Genomic DNA, 25,933 nt, shown 5'->3' with positions numbered 1-25,933 from the left:
GCCCTACCATTTCCTTTTTCTTCCTTTTGCTGCGGACGTATCTTGGAAAGAAGCCATTGCACCTGGTCTGGAACCCTTTCCACTCCACCCTTCAGGAGTAAGCAGTTCATATCTTCCAACAAGGCCTAGGAAAGTGGGGTACATTGAAATGTTGGGTGGAATATTTAAAAACTCTACGGCATAACCTAAACAAATTAATGGGTAGGGCCTAATATGCATTTGGTGGGCCCAGGAATCTGTAGTGATGTTCCACCAGGTGGAATAATGGCAGTACAGTCGGCCCTCCTTATACACGGATTTTTTATACACAGATTCAAGCATACACGGTTTGAAAATGTTCCAAAAAAGTATAAATTTACCTTGATTTTCCATTTTTTATAAGGGACACCATTTTGCTATGTCGTTATATTTAATGGAACTTGAGCAGACACGGATTTTGTTATACACGGGGGATCTTGGAACCAAACCCCAGCGTATAACAAGGGTCCACTGTATAACTTTGGAGCCTGAAATGTTAGAGGGCTCGGGTTTGGTGGTCACAGAGTTGGCTGAGTGGTCATCTGAACAGTCAAAAACATGACTTTGAGAAAGAGGAAGATTTCTTCAAAGCTGGGGATTGATATTTCTGCTGTTCAGATATCTCTGGTGAGAAGTAGACAATTGAGAAGAAGAATGGAAGGACTTAGAGGGTGACTTGTAGTGCAAGAAGATGAAGTTTTCTGACAGCGCCAAGAAGAATGGAAAGAACGGTGTTGCTGCCTCTGTGAAGCAATCCCTATCTTTTTGCAGTCAACCTTGCCTTGCAGAGATAGTCTAAAGCTTTATCAGTCTTGACATTAAACAGGCCCTCAACATTGAAAGGGAAATCCTTTATCTTGTGATCGGTGTCATCAGACAAATCAGTAGAACGCAGCCAAGCATAGCGACAGAAGGCTACAAGCACGAGCCGTGACATTTGAAATGCAATTTGTGGTGTGACAAGCTGCGTTATCTGTTGGGTGATCAAAGATTGAGCTTCTTGGTAGAAAAGCAGGGCCATGTTCCACTGATCCTCTGGAAGGCTCAGGATAAAGACTATCATTTCATCTCACAAAAACGTCTAGTAAGCAGATATGCAATCCTGCATCTTGCCCACGATAACAGCAAGAGAGGCAAATAAATAAAAGCAACAACCAAATGTGTCACAGCATCTGCCTTACTTGTCCAGAGGAGCAGAGTTCAACTTCCCTGAGGATCTGGATTGAGAAACTTCTAGAATCATGGAATTTGGGACAGGATGAGTGAACAAACACAAAGCACTCTCAGGCTACGTCTTATAGAGACTGACCAGGTATTTAGATGTCAGGGGAAGAGAAGCTGACTTCCGCCACAAGTGTTTCATAATTTGACTAAATTCGGGGAGCAGAGGTACCAGCTCTAGGTGCGATATTTGATTGTCAGCTAGTTGGAAAACCAGATCCACCACTGAGGCAAGAGGGGCCTTCACTTCTATGCCAAGTGCTTTAGCCATCTGAAGCATTACGTCTGAAAATAGTTTCACATCCTCAGGAGGAGAGGAAGACCCGATGTCCTGTACCACACTCTCGGGTGGAAATGTTTGGAGGGAAGGAGAGCCTAGCGAGGAAGAGTCAGTCATCTGTGTCATCCACAGTTGTCAGACGCTGGGCAGCCTCCATGATAGCAGTGACTGTAGGAGTGGACACAGATTTAGTTCTAATAACAGTAACTTAGCCAGCGCCCAAGGTAGTTGATATTGATGCCACACTGATGGGATAGCATGCAAGCATGCTAGGGATTGGAGTTGAAACAACTGAAGTAGTAATAATTGACATCTAGAGAACTATAGAGGTGACTGGAGAATCAGGTGAATGGAAAGTGTAGCAGTTGTCCTCTGTGGAGGTGAAGGAGGATAGTAAGGAGATGAAGGTGAAACTCGATGCCGAAGATATAGAAGCGGTCATGGAGAATGGTACCAAGGAGAATGTGCAGTTGGAGGATGACTTTGATGTCAGCAAGATGAATGGTGACAGCATTACAAATCATGAGTGATGATACTGATCTCTATACGACAGAAAGTAAGATCTGTAGGAGCCAGAGTGCTCTATCCAGCAACTCTCATGCTGATACCGTGGGAACTCCTCAGATCAAGTTGGTATATAAGGTCATCACAATCAATTTTACAGCTGCCAGTACCAAAGACATAGGAAGAGGTGGTAGAAATACCCCAGAAGTGGGATATAGGCGATGCTAACGTAGGTGCAACAGCAGGAGGAGCAGGAGGGACAGAATCATATCAAACTGGCGGCTTCTTCTTCTTCTAAATCTAAAGCAGAGGCAGATAGCTTGTAGAATGATGTGTCTGGGGATACACCAATTCCAAATCTGGAGGGTGACATGGAGAAGGGTGGAAGATCTGGTGCCCCTTTGCTTGTTGATGTAGTACATCACTGTCATGTTGTCAGTGAAAAGCAGGACCACCTGGTTTCGAAGCAAGGTTTCGAATGACTTTAGTGCTTTCCAGACCGCTAACATTTCCAGAGCATTGATATGTCAGCGGCACTCTGCTGGAGACCATCTCCCATTGATGGAGAGGTCATTGCAGTGGGCTCCCCACCCGGTGATGGAAGTGTCTGTAGTGACCTGGGACTGAGGAGGCCAGAAGGGCATGTTCATGCAGGCGTTCCATGGGTCGAGCCACCAGTAGAGGGAGGGAGCCACCAGCTTCGGGATTGTGACCCACTTCTGTGGATGGTCATAGGCCCGACTGAACATGGAGAGAAACCAGGATTGGAAGGAGCACATGCGGAGTCAGGCCCACAGAATGACGTACGTCGTGGATGTCATGTGGCCCAGCGCCACTTGAGCTGTTCTCGCCCTGATGCATCTGGAAGCGAGGCAGCACCGAATGGAAGACCTGAGGTTCGTGAATCTGTCCTGAGGAAGATATGCTCTGGACACTGTGGAATCTAATAGGGCACCTATGAATCGCACTTTTTGAGTGGGACGGAGAGTGGATCTTTTTCTGGGTTGACCATGAGTCCCAAGGCTCGTAGGAGAGAGAAAGTATAGTGGCGAGCCAATCTGAGTCCTGTAATAGGGGTAAGATGGAAGCAAGAGTTACCATACGGAAACGCTTATAACGGATGAAAGAGTTCAAGAGATGCAGGTCCAGAATGGGACAGAGGCCTCCATTAGGTTTGGAGACAATGAAATGTCTGGAGAAAAACAGTCTCAGACTTGAGAAGGGGGCACAGGCTCGATGGCCCCTTTGGTGCAAAGAGAGTGCACTTCATCAAGAAGGGTGTCTGAAGGGGTAGTGGACACAAAGTTATCCCTTGGGGGAAGATGTTAAAGCTCGAGGGAACAGCCCCTCCAGACAATTTTGAGTACCCAAGAGTCAGATGTTACGGTGGCCCAAGAGTGGTAAAAATGGGCCAGTTGGTCCCCAAAGGGGGGCAATGGGACAAAGTGCGCTGGAAAACTTCAGAAGTGCCATTTGCCTTGGTCAGAATTCTTGTTTGGGAAGGGTTGTTTATATTTGGATTTTGATTGTTATTTTCCTGAGGACGAGGGCTGTTGCCAAGGGGGGAAACGCTGCTGTTGGACGTCAGAAAGATGATTGGACCTACCCTGGTTTTGGGGGGGGGGTAGGGTGGAGGAAGGTCTTTGCCATGCAGAATGGCATTGGTATGGGTGGGGAGACCAAGAAGTTGTCAAGGAGGACATACCATATTTACGGGCTGTGTGCTTCATCTTGGTTGTGAAGTCCAGCTTCTCATCAGTGTCCTTATGGAAAAGGCCCAAAGCATCAAAGGGGAGCTCTTCAATGGCCAGTCTGGCCTGGGGTGTCAAATTGAATGACCTCAGTCAGGCGTGGCGACATAGGCCAATGGCACCAGAGTGGTAGCACAATCGGCAGAATGCCTGGCCGAGGTGATCTGTTGGGAGGCCAGAAAGTATGCCTCGGTGTGGATCAAAAGAGCTAGATGTTTCTTTTCCACTGAGAGGTCATCATAGAGAGGAAAGGGCACGTTCTCAGAAATGTTGCTGGTAAGTGGCCATACAGGCCGCATCGTTTGCAAGCTTGTGGTCCAGGATCGCTGAGGCATAGGACCCTCTTTTTCGTTAGGAAGGGATGCAGCTTTAGGTGTAAAGCGAAACTGGGAAGCTTTGACAATAGCCGAATTTGGACGAGGATGTTTAAAGAGCTAAGAATCATTGGTGGGGGTGATGCGATATAAGTTGTCTAGCTTCTTGGAGAGAGGTTGAGATGACAATGTGAGAGTCCAAGAGCGCTTGACAATCTTTGACATGGAAGGCAAACACAGGATTTTTTGAAGGAGGGGTTGGGATCCTTCCCTGGACGCGTTCATCAATGGGATCAGGAGCTTCGGAGTCGGTATGGAGAACCTCGACACAGAGAGCTTTGCCTATTTGGATCACTTGCTCGGCAAAAGACTTGATGTCATCAGAAGGGGACGCCGGCTCATGGACAGTGAGGGCCTGGCTCTGGTGGACATGGGAGTAGTCCGATTCAGAATAGCTGGGCAACTCAGATGAGGCCAAGGGGGCCCTGAGGCAACACCTTGCATGCAAAGGAGAGGCTCGAGAGGTTGGAAGAGCAGTGGAGATGGGAGGAGCCTGATGAAGCAAAGCATGAGATGTAAGAACTCGCGGCTGGTCTGCTTGGGACATCGTGGAAGGAGGAAGGGACCTGCCGAGTCTGAGGCCGTAAGAGAGGGTAGCCGGGTTCTTCGGTACCGAGGGTCTGAAAAAAAACATCCAGCTCGAACTTCTGAAGGGTTGGGGGGGGGAGGTAATAAGTGCCCGTCTCATCATCGAAGACAGGGTCTCTACCAAAGGATTCTGGGAAGCCATAGGAGAGATTTTCCTCGGGTTTGTCTTCAAAGTGGACATGCTGAGACACTGTCAAATCCGAATCAAGGAGTTGATGAGGAGAAGCTTCAAGCTTTGCACTGGAGAGTTGGTAGGGTGCAAGAAGCCCCTGAAGAATTGGGAGAGACTTGGCTTGAGGAGGAGAGCAGAGGTCCTCTCAAGATAGTCCCAGTCTGAGCGGGTAGTTGGCCACATGGTACCAAGCCCAAGTCTGTATCGACGGGAAGGAAGGGGTGGTTGGTATGGGACTGACGGTTGGCATCCAAAGTTGTCAAAGGGTGAGACTTTGTGATGAGGGGACTCTTTGCCCTTGTCCTTAGAAAACTTATACTTCTTTTTGTCAGACTTGGAGCCGTGTGAGGATTTTTTCCCCGCTTACAGGAGGGCTGCTGCCAATAGCCCTGATCCTTAGTCATTTGCCGTTTCTCCAAAGTAGGAGAGTGCAGTACCTCAGCGGTGGGTATGCCCTCGGCAGAAAGAGCCTTGGCAATGACCTTAGAAGGAGCGGGAGGCTTGAGAATTTGCACATACAGCAATGAATGGACGCACATCTTCCTGATTTTCCTGGCCTGCAGTGTAAAGGTCTTGCAGTGAGGGCAGGTAGAGACACTGTGACCCTCGCCCCGACAAAGGAGGCACACAGAGTGGTCATCCTGGCTGGGAATCTTTCCTCTGCACTCAGTGCACCGCTTGAAAGAATGCAAGGACATTGTCAAAAAGCTGAAGGAACAAGATGAGAGAGTAATCAAACAAGCTGAAAAATACTGTTGATCAGAGTCCAAAACAAGTCCAAATCACTATCCAAAGAGAAGTCAAAGCCGAAACGTGGTCAAAAGCAAAAGCAAAAGTGAAGGAGTGAATTTCAAGCAAGGTTCCCTGTGCTGCTCACGCCACGGACAAAAGGAACTGAGAAAGGGCAGGAAGGCACTGAGCCTGTATAGAGGGTGGGCAGGGCTACCACCAAAAAGTCTTCCCTAGCGATTCCAGTAGGATCCAAAAGCACTGCGAAGGCGCAGAATAACCCATTTGTATGCTTCGCAGAGACCACGAAGAAGAACAAAGTCTTATTGTGAGCAGCAAAGTCTGAAACTTGGAGGAATTGCTCCCAACAATGAAGATGAAGCGACCTCAGTTTTTGAGGGCTTTTGAGGTGAAGCCTAGGGAAATGTGGCACTTCTCTATGATATATCTCTTCCCCAAACAAAAAAGGTAGAGGGAGTGGGCATCTGAAAGATAACCTTTTCTGCCACAGTCAGTACAGGGCTTAAAAAGGGCAGCAGAGGGCATAAAATAGAAGATTAACTAATGAAGAGAGGCAATAAGAAGTGGGAAAACACCAAAGAGAAACGCAAGAAAAAAAGTGAGGTGGTATTGTTTTTTGGTAGACAGAGCAACAATAAGAGGAAAAACAAGAAAGGAAACAAAGAAAGTGAAGAAAGAGGTTTGAGGGAAGCTACTCAACAGAAAACAAGAGAAAGGGAACTTGCTCTGGAGACGGATGAAAAGAAACTGAGGGGAAGGTAGCTTAGTGGGCTTTGTCATGCACAGTAGACAGAAGGGGACGGGGGGTGGTGTCCCACCAAACTACTCAGCTCTAGACCTTCACGAAACCAACTGTGCGAGGTAGAGACCAGAAAGAAATAGCTTCTCTCACTCATGTGGGGCAAAGGGGATAATACAGGCAAGGGTGGACACCTCCCACTTTATTTGTAAGCACATACACCCACTGTCCTCCATCATCCTCATAAATCTAGATCAGCAGATTCATTTGTATGAAGAAACTTGCTGAACTTCCCCTGACCTCTGCAGAAGGTCTTTCTGGAGTACATGTCTTGCAACTAAATTTGACTGTACAGCCAAACTCATTAGAGGATTCAGTCTTTGACAAACTGGGACTTCCCTATCACAGTTTGGCAGTAAGTCCCAGCTGTACACACACAGAGTTGTAGGGTACAGGCAAAATGTAATTCAAAAGGGAATAGATTCTAGAATCTAGAATATTCATAACCAGAAATGTAGAAATTAGGCAGATTTTGATTCTAGTTCTTGACTTTTCAGCTTCTGGAATTTGTTCTAGCTACACATACTCTTTCCAAAAGAAATAGCCTTATTTAATATGTTGGACTCTTTATTTACCTGCTACACAATTTTTCCCAATGTATTATCTAATAGCTTCTTACCTGTACCACATAGATATTCTGAAGATATATACAAACACCGATTCACATATGTTCCTTCTGAACAAGGTTTGTAAATGAATTCATACTCTCCACCCTTTTCACGTGCAATATAGTATTTATAAGGAATGTTTCTGTTTATGCTGTCCTTATGAATGGTAGCACAGCCTTCAATAAGGTGCCCATGCTCACCAAGGTCCCTGTTTTTTAAAAAACAAAACATATGCATGTGTATATAACTTAGCAACCAAGCAAGCAATAGATTTATTGTTCAAACAAAAACATTTTGCAACAATAACTTTTAAGAAAGCAAATAGATTTAACACTCTCTGTTTAAACTTTTATTGTCTGCCTAAACTACAAGGGCCTACTATTAATGTTTCCACATCAGATATGCATGCATACTAAATTTTAAAAAATCACTGACACAAGGCATTGTTTATCATAGTTTTTAGGGGCTGTAACCGAAATTGTTAATTTATATCTATTATTCTTACCTTACTGTCTAACAGTTAACATCGGCATCGAAATATTGCATAACATGCCCAGTTTATAGGAATGCTCCCTCCTCAAGAGTTCTGACTATCCAAACTTATTCTTTTCTACGAACTACATTCTATCCATAAATAGCAAATTAAAATACAGCCCTCCCCAACTGCAGGCTTGCATCTGTGGATTTAAGCATCCATGGATGGCAAGTCCTATTGTCCTTAATGGCCATGCATGTATATGACAATGGCAGGGGGTACGCACACACAAGCTGCCATTGAAAACTGCAGAAAGTGAGGTCCCATGGTTCTTTTCACCGGCAGGGGACAGGGGATCTGGAATGGAACCCTCTTGGATACTAAAGGCCAACAGTGAACTCTGTAGGAACTAAACTTTATGAAACAGCACATCAAAACAAAACATTATTGTTATTGTTTCTTTAGCAACTGATTAGTTTCATTTAGTCACATTTGTGATTTGTACATAATAACAAACAAATAATTTGGTGAAGTGAAATTGTGGCTTCCTTCTCTTCCTAACGATGTGGAAGCAGGGAAAATGCAATCCTAATATTTCATGTAGAGTACTTTCTGTCTGTGCACATAGTGCTAAACATGGTTTAGTATTATAACAAAGGCTCTTGAAAGTATTTTTTAAAAATGCTTATGCTACTTTGTGGACTAAGCTTGGTTGTGACATATGCTTTTTGGAAGATCTTAGCCAAAGATTGCTTATGCTACTTAGAGCTAACTCCAATGTAAAAATATCACCTTAGCTTAAAATGCTAAAAGTGTGTGTGCTTGTGCTTCTCTTTTTCTGTCATAACACCAACATTGTGAACCCTATTTATTTATTAAAATATTTATATTTGTCCTATTATCATGAGATCATATGGCGACATACAAATGAAATCAATTTAAAGCATGTAAAACAGTAACAAGGTCATTTAAACATTCTGAAAGCTAAATAATTTAAAACAAATTTTAAAAGTTTAAAAAACATGTCCCTGGACAGATTTCAACCTGTACTAAATGACAATCAGCACACTAAAAGGAAATAATTCCATAAATGGAGAGCAACAGCAAAAAGGCCCTCTTCCTAACCAATATGCATCTCCCGCAGAATGGGGCACAGTAGCAATCCTTTCCAGCAAACTTCATACCTGAAGCAAATATATACAAATATCTGACACCTGATATGCATCCTGTGTGTTTCAGGGTTATTTTGTTTTTTAAAAAAAGAATGATTTTATATTAATCAAAATTAGAATCTGTTCGCAACCTATAGAACAACATTGAATCATCAGGTTACTAGCTGGCAGACATCTCAGGAGAAAGACATCTCAAACATTAAATGATACGTCTAAAATAACCAGCCTCTTCATGAGCCAATCTCCATGTTTGGCTCAAGTGAATGCAGCTAATTTTGGGTGGCGTTGCAGCAGATTAAAATACAATAACTTTATTTCTGGATCTTCTCCTGGTAAATGCACTGTTGTGTAACCCAGCTGCCTAATGAACCATATATGTTCCTTATTCTATGTATGAATGTATTAAGGTGGAGAAAGTAAAGTATTTCAGTCTGATGCCAATTACAAACCATCTGTGTTCACAAAAATTATCAACAACTCTCAGTAATAAATAGTGAGGATGCAGACTTATTTCACCATAACATCTTCCTACTCAGCACTTAGGTCATTACAATTAGTGAGGCAAAAGGCAGGTGTTTTTTCTTCCAAAACTTGTTCTAGTTACCAAATTACTATATATACTCAACTATAAGTCGACCTCATGTATAAGTCGAGGCCAGATTTTGGGGACCAAATTATGGATTTTGATATGACCCATGGATAAATCAAGGGTACAATTTAGGGGCATGTAACAAAGGGCGTAAAGGACAAAGCAAAGGCATCCGCAAAGCGCCAATCATCACACACACACACACACACTCCTTACAAGGGCAGCAGCTCTTCTGAATCTCTCTGGTACAGCAGGGACACACACACAACCATGCATAGAGTCTTATCTTCTTGCCTGGGCAGCAGTAGGGAGAATGATGTGTTGGGTGACACTTTTTTAAGGACATTTCTGAGCAGTATTACTATACTGATCTGTATGTAAGTCCAGCCAGGATTTTGGGATCGATTTTTGGCACAAATGTTTTGATTTATAGACGAGTATATATGGTACTACCCTACTCATGACATCCAGGTCTTGGCACATAGGTTAATGAATTTTATTCCTTCTCCCACCACCACTTTCACATCCCTGTCAAGTGCATGCCAGCATTTGCTTTCAGAAATACAGGTGGGAAAGAGCAGAAAGCATTACAGTACTTTATTCCTTCAATGTGCTACTAATGAACCTAGCTTCTTGGGTCTTATCTATAGGAAAGTTTTATATACACATTGATCTCTTCCACCTGTCAAGAGACAGATAATACTACAAAGCAGTGATAATGGCACTGATGATGTCACAGTGGAAGCTAAATACCATGTCAAAATATTTTAAGTTGGCCTCTGCCATTATTCTTTTCTGACACATGAACTTAGAATACACATGAACATAGATTACTGCACTTACTTTGTGCAATGCAGCTCACAGATATTTTCATTCCAGTTCTGAAAATCAGGAACTCCTTGTGCACGGATGAAGATTTTGTGCTTCCTAGGATCTAATTTGAAGTCCTTAGATAGTATGGCATGAAAATATACCGTAATCCCATCAAGATAGACATGGCTACAACAGGAAGAAAAAGACAGCAAGGTTGATTTTGGTGTATTCATGGAGATGGCAAATGTAATTCATTCTAATAGAATATGGTTCCATAATAATCAAGAGGCTGTACTAAAACTCATATTAGAGTGACAGAGGATCAGAGGAAAGTTAGACTACCAAGTTGACTGGATACTATATCACCGAAGAACTCTTTTTGAAGTTGTAAAAGGGAAAGGCTAAAATGTCACAGGTATTAAGGCAGTATACTACAGTCCGCCCTCCCTATACGCGGGGAATTCATTCCAGACTCCCCCGTGTATGGGGAAATGAGCGTATGCTCAAGCCCCATAGGAAATAATGAGGCACGTACTGAGAAAGTGCAGAGTCACAGAGCAATAGCCAGGAGTGATATCTCCAGCTGAGGTTAATCAAGCTCTGGTAGGCAACTGCAAATAACTTTAACAAGGCTGCACTGAGGAAAATTATAATTGGTTCTGAGGAGAAGATCCAAAGAGTTCACCTTCTGAGAAAGAAGCTAAGAACTGTACATCTTCTGAAAGGAGACAGAGGTTGGTTGCATTCACACCACTATCTATACTGGCCAAAGAAGAATGACAGATATTAGATGCAACATTTCAAGTATGCATGATGTGTACTGCATGTGCCAGGTAAGTTCTGAAGGTAACAAGTAGTGTGTGTACCAAGGTGGTTGGTGGGTTAGAACCTGGAAAGATACAATCAAAGTCTCTGCTGACTGTTTTGGTCCTGTTTGAGATGCGATTCCCTGTCCTTGTCCTCCTTTCTCTTGTCATAGAGACAGTTAAGACCTCCTAGACTTGGTCTCCACACCATGACCAGTTAGTTGTCAGTGCACTACAAACTGCAAGGCCCCATCATCAGGTAGAAATCCCTCCAAATATGTAAAAATACACAAAAATACCCACAAAGACATCAGAATTATGTACTACTCCCCAAGGAACCATCATGCAATGTCACTTCCTGTCATCATTTTGAAAGGGACTGCAGAGGAAAAATGAGGTATTTGGCCTTGATGGGGCCATGGGGGCATCAGTGGGCAGAACTGGCTCCCACATGGTTGCCTACACCTGCAGTAGAAGCACGTGAATAGAGCTTTCTTGGTAAAATGCTGTGGTATTTTTCAACAATGTACCCTTTCCCCAGCCAAAAAAGACAAATAGAGAGATTTTGTTGATGCACTGTAAATACTCTTATGCCATGAGCCCAAGAGCTCATAAACACAAAAGAAGCTGAGACTGAGGAAATTACAAACAGTTTGAAGAGAACAAGCAGTCTGAGGAGAAGTTGGAGAGGAAAACTGACCAAAATGTTCTGCTCTCCCCATTCCCTTCTCTCTCTCTCTCTCAAATCATTGCCAAAAAGGCCATGAAACTCCAATTGTGCAGTTGAGGCAGATGAAAAGTAACTGGAATATAATGATTTCCCCCACCTAGACATGTGCATTGGGGCAAGGTTTCTGCCTACAACTTTTGTCAGCTCTAGGAGTTTTCAAGAGGCCCTATGCAGCTGTAAACCCCTGTACGTGCTGGAGAAACTAGAGGGGAAACGCCATGCTCTGACTGTCAGCCCTATTCTTTGGACATTTGAAACAAAGACAGTGCTAGGTCCTTCCAACAGGGATCCATCTCTCCCATCAGGAGGAGAAAGAAAACCTAGACACAGACAGGTTCTACCCTTGTGGAATGTCAGAAATGACAGCTTGAAGGAGTGCAGTTGTATATCAGAATTTAATAAAGCACAACAAGGCAGAAGCTGGACTAATCAGCATTAACAGCACAACCCTAGATGGCTGGGTATAAAACTCTCACAATTGACATATAAGAAGTCAAATGTCATTTTCCCATCAGTTTTATCCTGCTCTTGTACTTGATCCTGGCACATTCTTTGGATTCCTCTCTGACTTGCCGGTTGATTGCTTCTGAAACCAATAGGATTATTCTTTGTGGCAAGGATGTGAAAAAGTCTGAAAATTTATTACCTTTCTAATATGACATAAATAAGATGAAAAAGGCTTAATTTGACCCAAGACTCATCTGAGTGTTGAAGTACAGTTGGTTGAATCCTGTTGATTACTCCCAACTAGAACAGACCCATTGAAGGAACTGCTGGATCAACACATAGGCGTGTTACAGACTGCCCGTTTGAGGCGGCCTGTAATTGGCCCTTTCCCTGCCAGATTGGGGCCTCAGCTGTCACAACGGAGGCCTCCGAGGCCCCGATCCGCCGCTTTCCAGGCCGCGGGGAAGCTGCAAAAGGCTGCTTTCCAGCAGCCTGGAAAGGGGTATCCTTGGGGCTTCAAGCCCCGAGGACACCTGCCGGCGGCCGGGAGGAGAAGAAAGGGGCCGCTTGGCCCCTTTCTCCTCTGCGTCGCTGGTGCAGCCATGTAAAGGCTGCGCCCAGCGACGCAAAGCTGGAAGCGCGCCGCACTGTTTTGAGGCAGCGTGGTGGTGACGTCGTAATGGCGGTCCCCGTATGGAACGGGTGCCGCCATTTTGTACGGACTGGGTCCGTACTAGGGTTAGGAGCGTCAAGAAGTGACGCCCCTTTCTAACCCTAGTACGGACCCAGTCCGTACTTTTATGCCCGTCTGTAACGGGCCATCGATAAATCTAAGTGATTCAATTATTCTACTCTAGTCAGGACTACAAATAGGATTAGGCACAGTTATTGCAGACTTTTATTATCCCATAAAGCTCCACAGTCTGTTTTGCTGACATGATATAAATAAACGTTATGCAGCATTTTGAAAGTTTTAACAGAATGCTTACTAGAAATGCAGTTTTCTTCTGTTTCAAAACAAGAAACAAGAAAGCAAGTCTTCATAGAACTAGGAAAAACATCTTATGGATCAAATACTCCAACATTCAAAAGCACATCAGTTTTAGAAAATATGCTATACCTTTGCTTAACTTCAATGACTTTTTCATTTTCCTTTTGCTTCTTTGCTTTCTGTTTTGTTTGCTGCTTCTTCTGATTTGTAAGAGGAGTCTTTCCCGTCTCAGATCCTTCTGTGGGAATTGATTTTTCTTCTTTTTCACAGACTCTTTCTGCTTTAGACTCCATCTTCACTTTCTGAAACACATGGATGCAACATTTTTTTAAAAAAGAGAGAGAGAGAGAAGTGTACATGAACTTACCAGCAGTCGCCACAATACACATTAGTGTTAGTGGCCTGAAAGATCGGAAAGAGCTGCCTTTTCATCCTGGTTGCCTCAAGTGATTAGCTAGGTTTCTAAATATAACTTTGGTATTGAGAGTAAAGAAACCCTAGATACAAGCTGTTTTTGTATAAATTAACATTCTTACAGCATCAATGGGCACATTCTATATCTCACTGTCACCTCTCCCCATTATGCTTGATTACCGTCTCTGCCCCTCTCCACTCTCCTGTAGACATAGTATTTTAAAATCATAGAATTATAGATTTGGAAAAGACCCTGCCCCCTAAGGATTCTCCAGTCCAGTGGGTCTTGACCTACCTAATGTGATGCAATGGCAATACTCCCCCCCCCCACAGTGTACTAAGAACCAGAATCATATTTGCACCCATTAAGTACACTGTTTCTTTCTGTCCTGGAAACTTACCATTAACTAGCACCAAATGGCTCACAGACTGGCAGCTGTCCACAGGTCACCTTTTTGAATAGTACTGAAATCTAGTCTGTTTCCTTGCCAGACCAAGACATAGAGCACAACAAATCTCTATATCCTGTTGTGTGAGTGAGGTGTCCATTAAATCTCTCTCCAATTTGCAATGTAACACCAGCATTACTGTAGGCTACTGTACTTTCCCCTCCAGATAATATAATTACAAATTTCATCACTCCAGCAGCTTAACAGTTGGTCACACTGAGTAGAAATGGTGGCACTTACAGGTCAATGCATCCAAAAGGTGCTGTGTAAGAGAAGATGGGATTAAAAACAAATCCCTAATTCACTGTGTTTTGGTGGGTCCCTTCATGATTTCTCCCCATCACTGCCTAGCACCAAAGTGAGGGAGTTTTTAAAATCCCTCCCCACTGCTCCTGCATGACACCACATCAAGACACTGTCAAAAGATTACAGCAAAGGTAGGCAACTGTGCAGTTGATAGTGGCCGATTTTCACTCTGAGCCACAACTGCAAGGCCACATTGACATATTCAGTGGAAATGATGTCATAAAATTTCCATTCCCTGTTATCAGCTAGTTTCAAAGTTTTTCTGCAGTTGTGGAGAGAGAAGACTAATTGCCACATTTGTGAACATTCTGGTTAGCAATCTGGGAGCCAAACCTCACCCAGAAAAAAGTTAAAATAAGTGTGCTTGTGTGCTTTGGAAAAATGCCAGGCAGCATCTGGGACTGGAAAAGTGAGCTTCAAGAGCCAGATGTGGCCCACAAGCCACACTTTTTCTACCCCTGAATTATAAGGATAGTTTGTGTATTAACATGTGGTCTTCTCAGTGCGGCCTGTGTTAATGTTCCTTGTCCAAAACCTGTTAAGATCCACAGAAGCAAGCCACTCAAATAGGAGGTTGGAGTGGGATTTGCCTGCATGGTAGACTGTCTTACTTTCTTTTCTGCTTCTGGACTTATCAGCAGCTTTGGATACCATCGTTCATGGTATCTTTCTGGAAAGCTTTTCTGGTTTGGGACTGAAAGCACTATTTGGTAGTAGTGCTGGTCCGTGTTTATGACAGGTTCCATGTAGTAGTGCTCAAAGTCTCCCATTAAATAATAATAATAATATTTATTATTTATAAACCGCTTTTCCAAAATTTGATCAAAGCGGTGTACAACACAAAACAAAAATGTGAGACAATAAAACAAATCAATAACACATATCATCAATTAAAATTATATTTAAAAGTTTACAAATATTAAAACCCAGAAAAACAAACTAGCTGGATCACCCAATTGCATATCAAGGGGAGAACAGAATGGAATCAAGACACATGGGGGAAAGCTTGTCGAAAAAGAAAGGTCTTAAGATTCTTCTTAAACATGTCAAGGCAGAAGACAGAGTGGAGCTTGTCAGGAAGGGAGTTCCAGATCTGCGGGGCCAAGGTAGAAAATGCCCTATGTGAAGACGAGGAGTATTTTGTCTTCGGAACCCTCAGCAAATGCTTCCCGACCGATCTGAGAGTGTGGGGCGGATTATATGGGGAGAGGCGGCCCTCCAAGTACCTTGGGCCCAAGCCATTTAGGGCTTTATAGGTAATAACCAACACCTTCTCTCTCTGAACGTAGGCACCTCCAGACAAGCTTCCTCCCCAGAGTCACCACTAGGCTGTTGCACCATAGGAGGCCCTTCCCTAGCACTAGGACCTGGTTGGTCCTCCTCCTCAGGGCCTGGGAGAGCACAGCTGGGACCTGGCAGGGCAGGATTGCCACCTGGTGTAGCCTCAATCAGCTCTTGCTCTGGAGGAGGCTCATCCTCCTCATCATCCTCCGAGAGCTGATCTTGGCTGGCCATGACACTAACTGAAGCTTCCGGGTTTGGTACAAGGGTTGCCCCATGTAGAGTGCATTACAGAAATCCAACCGAGAGGTTACCAGAGCATGTACAACCGTTTCAAGGTCCCTCCAGCCCAGGTAGGGTCGCAGCTGGCGTATCAGCCAAAGCTGGTAACAGGCGCCTCTAACTGTCGCATCCACCTGAGATGTCAGGTGGAGCAACGAGTCCAGAAGCACCCCCAGACTGCGAACTGAGTCCTTCAGGGGAAGTGTGACCCCATTCAGGACAGGTGGACAAATTTCCTTCCCTGGGCCAGGGGAACCTATCACGAGTACTTCCATTTGCTCTGGATTCAGACTGAGTCTGTTTTCCCTCATCCAGCCCATTACCGACTCCAGACAGGCATTTAGAGGAGAGATGCCATCCCTAGTCATTGCATCAGTCGGAGGCACAGAGAAATATATTTGGGTGTCATCAACATACTGATAACACCACACCCCGTGTCTCCGGATGATCTCGTCCAGCGGTTTCATGTAAATGCTAAATAGCATGGGAGACAAAATCGCAGCTGGGTCAACTTATACATGGGTCAATATGATACCAAACCTCCTCCCCACTCTGCCTGTGTCCAAAGGGGGCAGTCAGGTAGGGGAGGAGGGAGGGCAAGCTCTCAGCCCCAAGCCTCTCCCCAACCCAGCTGAGACAGCAGAGCTGCTGGGGGGGGGGGGGGAGAGGGGGCACTCACCCCTCAAGCTTCCTCCCAAGCCTGGCTGTGTCTCAAGGGGACTGCAGAAAAAGGGGAGGAAGAGTTCTGAAAGTTTTACCCTTGACTTATCCATGAATCATATCAAAATCCCTAATTTTGGCCCCCAAAGTGGCCCATGGCTTATACATGAGCATATACGGTAGGTTATACTGACAAATAACACTTGCGAGGGAGGAGTCCATCATCACTGACAGGCAGATGACAAGCAACTCTCCCACTCTAACCCACTCAATACAAGGAAGTCTTGGAAGATTTGACATACGCCTAAACAATTGTATGATCAATAGAACCAGTGAGCAACTTACTTTTGGAACTGGAACACTGTCCTCTTGCTTGGCCATCTGTTCAATATTGGTTTTACTGCTCTGTCCCATTTCAGATTCAGATTCCTTAGCTCCCAGATTTTGCTCTTCTGAGTTCAAGTTTGCATTTTCAATTCCAGAAGATTCAATATTAAAGTGAAGAACTGAAGCTATGTTCTGCCCAGCTTCAGTCTGCGTATTTAATGTATTTTCCAAAGACTGATCAATTGCTATAGAATTTATATCACATCGTTCTTTGCTAGAACTCGTAGCTTCATCTTTTTTGGAGTTTTCCTCCTCCATCTTTTCCACTGTGACAATAACACTAGCATGTTGATCGTCTAGACCATTTTTACCATTTTGTGCCACCTTAGCCTGGATATCACCATGAGTTTCTGTAACACTTTTTGAACTGTGGTCTGTGACTATGGGATTCCTATCCATCAGACCTCTATCATCACCAACAGACTCAGCACTTGCTTTGGTCAATTTATCAGTTAGGATCTGACTTCCTTCAGGTGAAATATTTTCTGTACTTAGAGAATAATCAAGGCTGGATGATGCTGAACTTAAGTCTGCTGCCAAGCTGTCCTGAATTTCCAAGTCTGAATGTTTCTTCTTCTTCTTTTTCATCTTTTTCTGCAAAATGGAAAAAAGCAACCTTAAGAAAAATCTTTTCCAGATTTCAAGCAAGAATAATTCTGCCTATGCCTTTATTAATCAGAAACATCTGTGTGCATATTGCAGCACATGCTTACACAAACTCACTTTGAGTTATAAAAACAGGAGGGAAGAAACTAGAGCACCCTACATAGTCTGTCCCTTTCTGTGAAGGAAAACCACCAATCAAGCCCAAACCAGGTTCTCCAATCTAGGTAGACACCAGGGTGACATGCATATTAAGCAGCTAAATCGAAGGAAGGTTCTAGCAAAACAAATACTGTAGTTTAAATAACTGGAAGAGAAGGCAGAAATATGATCTAGAAACAACAACAATTAATTACTAGCTAGAAAAGAGCACTTACTAGAGCTACTTACTAGAAGAGACCTATAATCAAAAATCTAATTTGATTTTCAGAATTCAGACTCAAGTTATTTTTCAAAACTGAAAAAATACTCCCGTTTACACAGTAGTCTGTGAAGTAATAGTTAGAAACAACATATAATTTCTTGTTTTTCATAGTTCTATAGTTCAGGCATTTAACAGATGTGAATCCACATAACGAAAGGCAGGAGGCTAGCTCCATTGACTCTCTTACTGCTCTTCATGTGTGGAATCAACTGTCTGGAGAGGACAGTATCCTCTAAGTGTTCAGCTTCTCAGTGCAGTAGGGAAACCCAGTTTTTCAGAATTCACCTGAAGAGCCTCCCCTCACAGTGTACAGGCTCTCTTCTGCCTCATTACAACTATGTGGGGCAAGGCAGGACTAGTCTGCTCCTACAGGATGACCAGGTGTCCTCCTTTTCCAGGATACATCCTACATTTCAGTCTCCTGTCCTGGAGGAATTCCAAAATGTCCTCCATTTGGAGCACAATTGAGAAACATGGATTTATACTTATATGAGTGTTTTTCACTTTTTTTTTGTTTTGGGGGTTTTTTAAATTAATTTTTATTAATGCATTTTTAAAAACACAGTATAAAATTTGACATTCAATTATCATACGTATCATACATAAGATATATCACTAACAACACTAAATATAAATGCAAACAAACAGGAAAAAAATACACAACAGAAAATTTCATAACCTAATTATGAAATCACATAAACATTCATTCCAAGCCATTTGTTACTTCCTGTTACTGGTCTAAAAATGTTTTCTCGGTCAATATCTCAAACTACAATCTTTATTTCTCAATATCTAATAAAGTTTCTTTTCAACTTAATTTTCTCAAGCTTGTTACATTTAAATCTTTAACATAAATCTTTAAGATCTTCAGTTTACCTTATATCTACATTTTTATACAGAACTTAAATTTTTGGTCTCCACCACTATATCTAAAGTTCCCCGGTTCCCCCAAATTTGATAAAAATAATCTAAAAATAAGTTTCAATTGCCCAAATATTTGTCAGTCATTTCATATTCAAGGCTTCTTGACAGCTTATCCAATTCCAGTAGTTTAAATGCCCAAGCTTCAAGAGACGGAATGTCCTCTTTCTTCCAGAATTTTGCATAGATTATCCTCATAGCTGATAACATATAAAACATAAATTTGCCATATTTTTTTCCAAGTTTACATCCAACATATTTAACACAAATAATTTTGGTTGGAATTCAATATTTTCTTTTACAATTTTCTTTATTTCATGGTGTATCTGTTTCCAAAATTTAACCGCTTTTTCACGTGTCCACCACATGTGAAAAAGGGTACCTTCATGTTTGGAACATTTCCAACAGCTGCTATTATAGTTTTTAAACATTTTACATACTTTTTGTGGCATAAGATACCATCTAAAACAGTTTTATAGTAGCTTTCCTTTACATTCAGGAATTTGGTATAACTCAATCTTTTTTTCCATGTCAGTTCCCGCTGTTGTAATTCTAAATTATAACCAAATTTTTGAGACCATTTAATTATGTTCTACTTTATGTATTCTTCTTCTGAAAAGATTCCTAATAAACAATTATATAATCTAGATAACCAACGCTCTTTGTTGGATAATAGTGCCGTCTCTAATGTGGTTCCACTGTTACCTATTCCCATCAACTTTTTGTCCATAGAATGTCTTTCTTTTAACTGCCTATATAAAAACCAGCTGCAGTTCATACATATATAGTTGGTAATATCCTTTTGCCAATCTTTGAATGGAGGGTCATTTTTAATAATCGGAATGGTGTTAAACAAAAAAAGAATCTTTGGAAGTACATTCATTTTGACTGAATTAATTTTACCCAATAATGTAACATCAAGATTTCTCTCCACTTTTGCAAATTTTTCTTGATATTATTCCAAGTTGATTTATAATTATTCCAAAATAATTCTGCATTTTATCCAAAATCATAATGCTCAGATACCTAACCTTTTTCTTTGTTTTATTCCAGTTGTATCTTCCAAAATTTGTATTTCTACATTTTTTTTTGTTAATAGTGACTTTTTGTTAATAATTTTCCAAATTTTTCTAGTTCATTCATTAATTCTAAACTATCCAGAATTGGATTAGACAATGACACCATCAAAACGTCAGTGAATGCTTTAGTTTTATACTCAATTTTTAAAAATTTTATTCTGCTTATCTTAGTACAGTGGAACCTCGCCATACGCGGGGGATCCATTCCGGATCCCACCGCGTATGGCGATTTCTGCCTATGCTCGAGCCCCATTGTAAACAATGGGGCTCGTGCATGGCAGCGCGGAGGTGCACACGGCGCAACAGGCGCGCGCACCCATTCAACTGAATGGGACGCGCCGCCCCTTCCGCCCCGCGCGCACCCAGCGGCTTGAGCACGTACGCTCAAAGCCGCTTATAAAAAGTCCGCATATGCGGAGGCGCCACTGTATTTCCTCTTATATTTTGCAGTAAGGTCTCAAACGCTATTATAAAAAGAATGGGAGAAAGGGGGCACCCTTGTCTAGTCCCTTTACAAATGTTAGATTTTTTAAAAAATTTTGATCATTTATGAGAATCTGGGCACTCTGATTTGAATAAATTGCTTTAACCCATTCTATAAACTTCAAACAAACTCCATTTTTTTTCTAGAATCTTAAAAATAAAATTCCAGTTGACATTATCAAAGGCTTTTTCAATGTAAAAATATAAATAACACTCATTTCTTTTTATTAAGTTGTCCGTGATAAACAATTACATTCAAAATATGTCTGATGTTATTTTTCAACTGTCTTTTAGGAATAAAACCTCTCTGGTCTTTATGTATGATAAATGTTATTACTTTTTTACCTTTCAGCCAGTATACTTACAAACGACTTGTAATCATTATTAAGCAAGGATATTGGCCTATAGTTTTTCCTTTGTTCAGGTTCTCTTTCTTCTTTTGGAATTAAAGTTATTATGGCTTCTTTCCAAGTTTGCAGAAACTTATCTTATTTTAAGGAATTCGTGACATTTTTCAGAGGTTGTAGCAGTTCGTCTTGCAGCTTTTTGTAGTAAATTGTGGTGAAACCATCAGGTCCAGGTGCTTTACCCAATATGCTTTTCTAAATAGCTGTTACAGTTTCAGAAATGGAGACTGGTGGATTCAATGCCTCTTTCTGCACTTTACTTATTTTTATTATGTTAGTACTTTCAATATATTTCTGCAACTCATCAGATTGAATGTCAGTTTTCTTATATAGTTTCTCATACAAATTTTGAAAGGATTTTACAATTCTTCTCTTGTTCGGTGAAGATTTTTCCATCTTCTTGGATTTTGATTATCGACTTTTTCTCCTTCTTTTCTCTTATCTTATATGCCAGCCACTTACCAACTTTATTCGCATGCAGAAAAGAATGTGCTTTGATATATTTCAGCTTTATTTCTAATACTTCTATTAGTAGAGAAGATAATTGTTTCTGTAAGCTTTTAATTTCTTTCTGAAGTTTAGTGTTCGATGAATTTTCCTGTAAATCTTCTTTTTTCTTTATGTCATCCGTAATTTCTTATACTTTTACTTTCCGCTTTCTTTTTAACAGACAATTTGAATAAAAAATCTTCTCATCACAGATTTAGAGGCTTCCTATACTGTGATGACATCAGTGCCTTTATCTAGCTTTTCGTTGGAAAAAAAAACTTTAGAGTTTGTTTAGCCTTTTCCAGCACTTTGGAGTTTTGTAATAGTTTATCATTAAGACGCCAACTCCTGTCTGCATTGTTTCCTCCTCATATTTAACACCACAGGATTGTGGTCTGACAAGGATCTAGGTAAAATATCAATTTTTGTAATTGCTGTACTAATCGATTTTGTAACTAAAAAAAAGTCTAATCTTGAAAATGAATTGTGGACTTCTGAAAAAAAGTAAAATCTTGTGCGTTGCCATATAGAAATCTCCAAATTTCTATCATCGAAAAATTCTCCATTAAACTAAAAAAGGATTGAGGAAGTTTGCCTTGATTTTTTTTTCTGTTTAGATGTTGTTTTCCTGATGAGATCTGGGCCATTCCAGTCACCCATCATTACCGTATCAACATAGTTTAGATCTTGCATTATGTTTGCTACCTCTTGGGAAAAGACTCCTTTATTCTCCTGTGGAGCATATATCCCCACAAGTAAGGTTCTTTGGTTTTGAATTACTACTTCAGCTCCCCAAAAATGTCCATTTATATAATTAAAAATTTCTTTTGGTTGTAATGCTTCTTTAATATACACAAAACAATACCTTTTTTCTTTTTAGTAGAAGCTTAAATAAATTCTTTACCTAATCCTTTACTCTTTTTTTATTATATCTTTTTTTCCATTTACACAATTTCATTACATAATCCATCACAAAACCAAAGAAAACGATCACATAATTATTTTCTTGCATTAACATATCTTTACAGTTTTAATTTACTTGTTCTGTTATTCTACTTCCTTACCCCAAAACAAAAACCAGAATGATACCTTGTCTATTTTTTTTACAATGTCTACCCTTGTGACACTTATATACATAGCAGTAGATATCCTTACCTCCCTCCCACGCCTTTTGTACAACTCCATAGAGATCTGGTTCTTGCCAATCTCTAGTCATTCAGGGTTTCCCCCTGAGATATGATTCTTCTACCTTGTTCTTTAAATCCCTCTATTTCCTCTATAAACTTTACTATCTACTAATCTTAATTGACATATTTCAGTTAACCAATTATATAACCCACTTATAACAGAACAGCTTCTACTTATAATCACATCAAATAATTTCCTCAATATTTGATGCCCAATTCACCACCTTCCCCCATTTTATTTCCATGGCGCCCAGGACTTTTTCCCAACATACTCTCCATTTGGCATTGTCCTTTACTCTTAAGTAATCTTACATCTTTCCGTTTAATGTGTGTTTCTTGCAAACAGACTATGTTATTTTTAAATTTTGATAATTTTTTTCCCTCTTCTGGGGCGAGTTCAGAGCTTCGACATTCCTTAAGAGAATATTTATATATGTATTACTGTTATCTTTTAAGCTAAAGCTCCTTTCCAGGTTTATGTTATTTTCCTCTTCCCCTCCCTTTTCCCCCCTTACTTGCCTCTTTTCTTACCTTTAATTTACCTATTGATCTTCTTCTTCTGTTAGTATTCCTTCTTTCTTACTATCCTGGGATCCTTCTGGCAGGTCCTCCTCTTCGCAGGGGTGTACTCCATCTTGTCTATAGGTTCTTCTAGATACTCTTCCTCACATTCATTTCCTGTCTGTTTGCCATTAGTTTTAGCTTTCTCTTTTGCTTGCTTTCTTTTCCGGTTCTCAATGTCATCTCTATTTTTTTCCCAAAAAAGTCTTTGGCTTTAGATATTGTATTCAGTTTGTACCATCTTTGGTTCCATTTTACAGATATACCTTCTAGTTTCTCCCATTTGTATAGTATTTTATTCATGCTTAATACTAATGTAATAAATTTGTACACCTCTCTTCTTTTCAAAATTCTTTTTGGGATATCCTTGGAAAATTTTATTTCTTTCCCTTCAATGATTAAGATGTTTTGGTAGCTGTTAAACAGAACTTCATCTCTGATTTTTTTTTCGAACAAAATATAGTACAACATCCCTTGGATGGTTTTTTTCCTTCGCTATTAGTGGATTAATCCTGAAAGTCTTATTAATTTCTTTAGAAAATTCTTCCACCGGTATTTCTATGAAGTCTGCACGAGCCAGTATCAAATATTCATATTTTTGTTCTTTTAAATCTCTAATTTTCAGGCAATTTTCTCTTTGCCTTAGTTGTCCATTGCTTTTAAACATCCAATTCTCTCTCTTGTTGCTTTTTTATATTTATGGTTGATTCCTCTGAAGTTTGTGTTCTTTCTTCCAAGTTGTCTATTCTTGTGATAACTTAATTTCCTTAATAACCTCCTCTAAAGAATATTTAATTCCTTTTAATTCAGATTTTAGATCTGATCTAATATCTTGTTTTAAATCCCTCCTCAGATCCTTCATTTTCTTGTTTTAATTTTTTTCCATTTCTTTGCTGTTTATTTTGTTAGAAAATGGGATCCTGAAAATGCTCGTGTGTGGGTGAAATGTGATAAGGTAACTATAGGTGACCTGCAGCCATGATGAATAGGCATTTAGGCTGTGCTGAGTCACAGGAAGTGTGGTCATCATGAGGTCATCATGTGCTGGAGAGTGCTGCAAAAGTGCTGTAAATATGCAAAGTCACCCTGCATGGGGGACTGGATTTATGATAACACACCAGGAAGAAGCTGGACTAAGTGGCCGTATGGCACAAGTGGAGCCTCAGTGTACAGCGTCGGTTGATCTATTCCATAATTGGAGCCTGATCTGTAAAATTTCTTCTTTGAGTTTGTGCTGCAGCCTGAGCTGCTGTTCTTTTTCTGGTGGTCAAGGAGGTCATATATTAGATTCTATATAAATAAACATGTAAATGTTCGTTTGTTCAAAACCTTAAATCTCTGAAAGTTCTTCAATTATTGCTTTGAAATTTTGACACAACGTTCCATTTGAATACACACGTGTTTTTATATACCTACAATGTTTTTATATACCTACTATTATATAGATGTCAAACTTGTGACAGGTAAAAATGTTTTTTAAAAAAACAGCGCCATCTGTTGGACGTAACAGCAACACACACTATACTAAATATTTTACAATTCCATTTCAGTGTTTCTGATTGCATTGTTAAATTGAATTTTCATAGATTTTGATTTAATTATTTTGTGTGACATCGCGTTGCAACTGAGCTGTGTTGTTTACCATAGCGTTCAGATGGAAGCATATGAAATGGTAAAATAATCCAATAGAATTTTTGAATTCACTTGGTCTGCCAGGGATGCCACCACACGTACAATTGAAAATCGGCGTTTCAATAATCATGTTGCGCAATACAACCAGTCAAAGCTTTACAACGGCACGCAGCTTGCAGTAAAAGAATTAATGAACGACGTCACTGAAGCAACAATCTTGACAGCACCTTTCAAAGGTTAAGATGTCCTCATTCCTCGCATTCCTATGATTCCAAGGGACATGCTATTTCAATTTAAGAGACTGCAATTCCGAATTCACTTGGCATTTGCAATCACCATCAACAAAGCTTAGGGCCAATCTTTACAATTCTGTGGTTTAGATGTAGACACTGATTGTTTCTCACATGGACAATTATATTTTGCATGTTCTAGAGGCGGCAAACCAGACAATCTCTATATCTACACATACAATGGAACAACAAAAAATATTGTACAGTGGAACCTCGCCATAGGCGGGCGTGCCATACGCGGCCTTGAGCATATGTGCTCAAGCCGCAGCACGCGCGCGGGGCAGAAGGGGCGGCGCGTCCCATTCAGTTGAATGGGTGCACGTGTTTGTTGCGCTGCGCGCGCGCCCCACACACCTCCGCACCGCCGTGCACGAGCCCCATTGTTTACAATGGGGCTCGAGCATAGGCGGAAATCGCCATACGTGGCGGGATCCAGAACGGATCCCCCACGTATGGCGAGGTTCCACTGTATACCCGTAAGCATTGTGATATTAAATATTTCAGAAATGTGCGCTTTCTCTTTTCTTTCTTTTCCATTTAACCAGACTGAGCCACAGCAATGCGTAGCCAGATACAGCTACAATGTATATGTATGTATATTTGTCATATTCTTCTGATGCTTATATTACAGTGGATCCTTGTTATACGCTGGGGTTTGGTTCCAAGATCCCCCGTGTATAACAAAATCCATGTATGCTCAAGTCCCATTAAGTATAATGACACAGCAAAATGGTGTCCCTAATAAAAAATGGTACATCAAGGTAAATTTATACTTTTTTGGAACATTTTCAAACCATGTATGCTTGAATCCGTGTATAAAAAAATCCGTGTATAAGGAGGGCCGACTGTAGTACCTCTTAATTACTCATCCACAGTCATTACTAAGGTTTAAATTACATAAAGCACAATGTATAGATCTTCAATAAAATAAAAAAGTAATTTTAATCTAGTTCTTTATGGTAGCTTTAATTAACTCCTTTAATGTCTTAT

At 41.0% G+C, this 25,933-nt stretch overlaps 1 protein-coding gene across 5 annotated transcripts in view; it reads right to left on the bottom strand.

Moving 5' to 3' along the window:
* LOC149322312 (E3 ubiquitin-protein ligase RNF213-like) overlaps window positions 1–25,933 on the bottom strand; it is a 218,258-nt gene that overhangs the window by 177,891 nt on the left and 14,434 nt on the right. For 4 of the 5 annotated variants that reach the window (XM_089539242.1, XM_089539250.1, XM_089539260.1 and 1 more), the window contains 4 exons: window positions 16,826–17,461; window positions 13,218–13,390; window positions 10,145–10,300; window positions 7,077–7,273 (listed from right to left, as the gene is read on the bottom strand). In XM_089539242.1, coding sequence (XP_089395368.1) covers window positions 7,077–7,273; window positions 10,145–10,300; window positions 13,218–13,390; window positions 16,826–17,461 — 1,162 coding nt within the window. Of the gene's footprint in view, window positions 1–7,076; window positions 7,274–10,144; window positions 10,301–13,217; window positions 13,391–16,825; window positions 17,462–22,991; window positions 24,130–25,933 lie in introns of those variants that run through there. The other variant, XM_089539270.1, reaches the window with a different exon arrangement.

Source organism: Sceloporus occidentalis, unplaced genomic scaffold, assembly GCF_023333645.1.
Source record: "Sceloporus occidentalis isolate IW3139 unplaced genomic scaffold, rSceOcc1.0.p SCAF_1, whole genome shotgun sequence".
Classification (NCBI taxonomy): Eukaryota; Metazoa; Chordata; class Lepidosauria; order Squamata; family Phrynosomatidae; genus Sceloporus; species Sceloporus occidentalis.
Note: the sequence above shows the minus strand (reverse complement) of the source record. Positions and strands in the feature narration are given on the sequence as shown.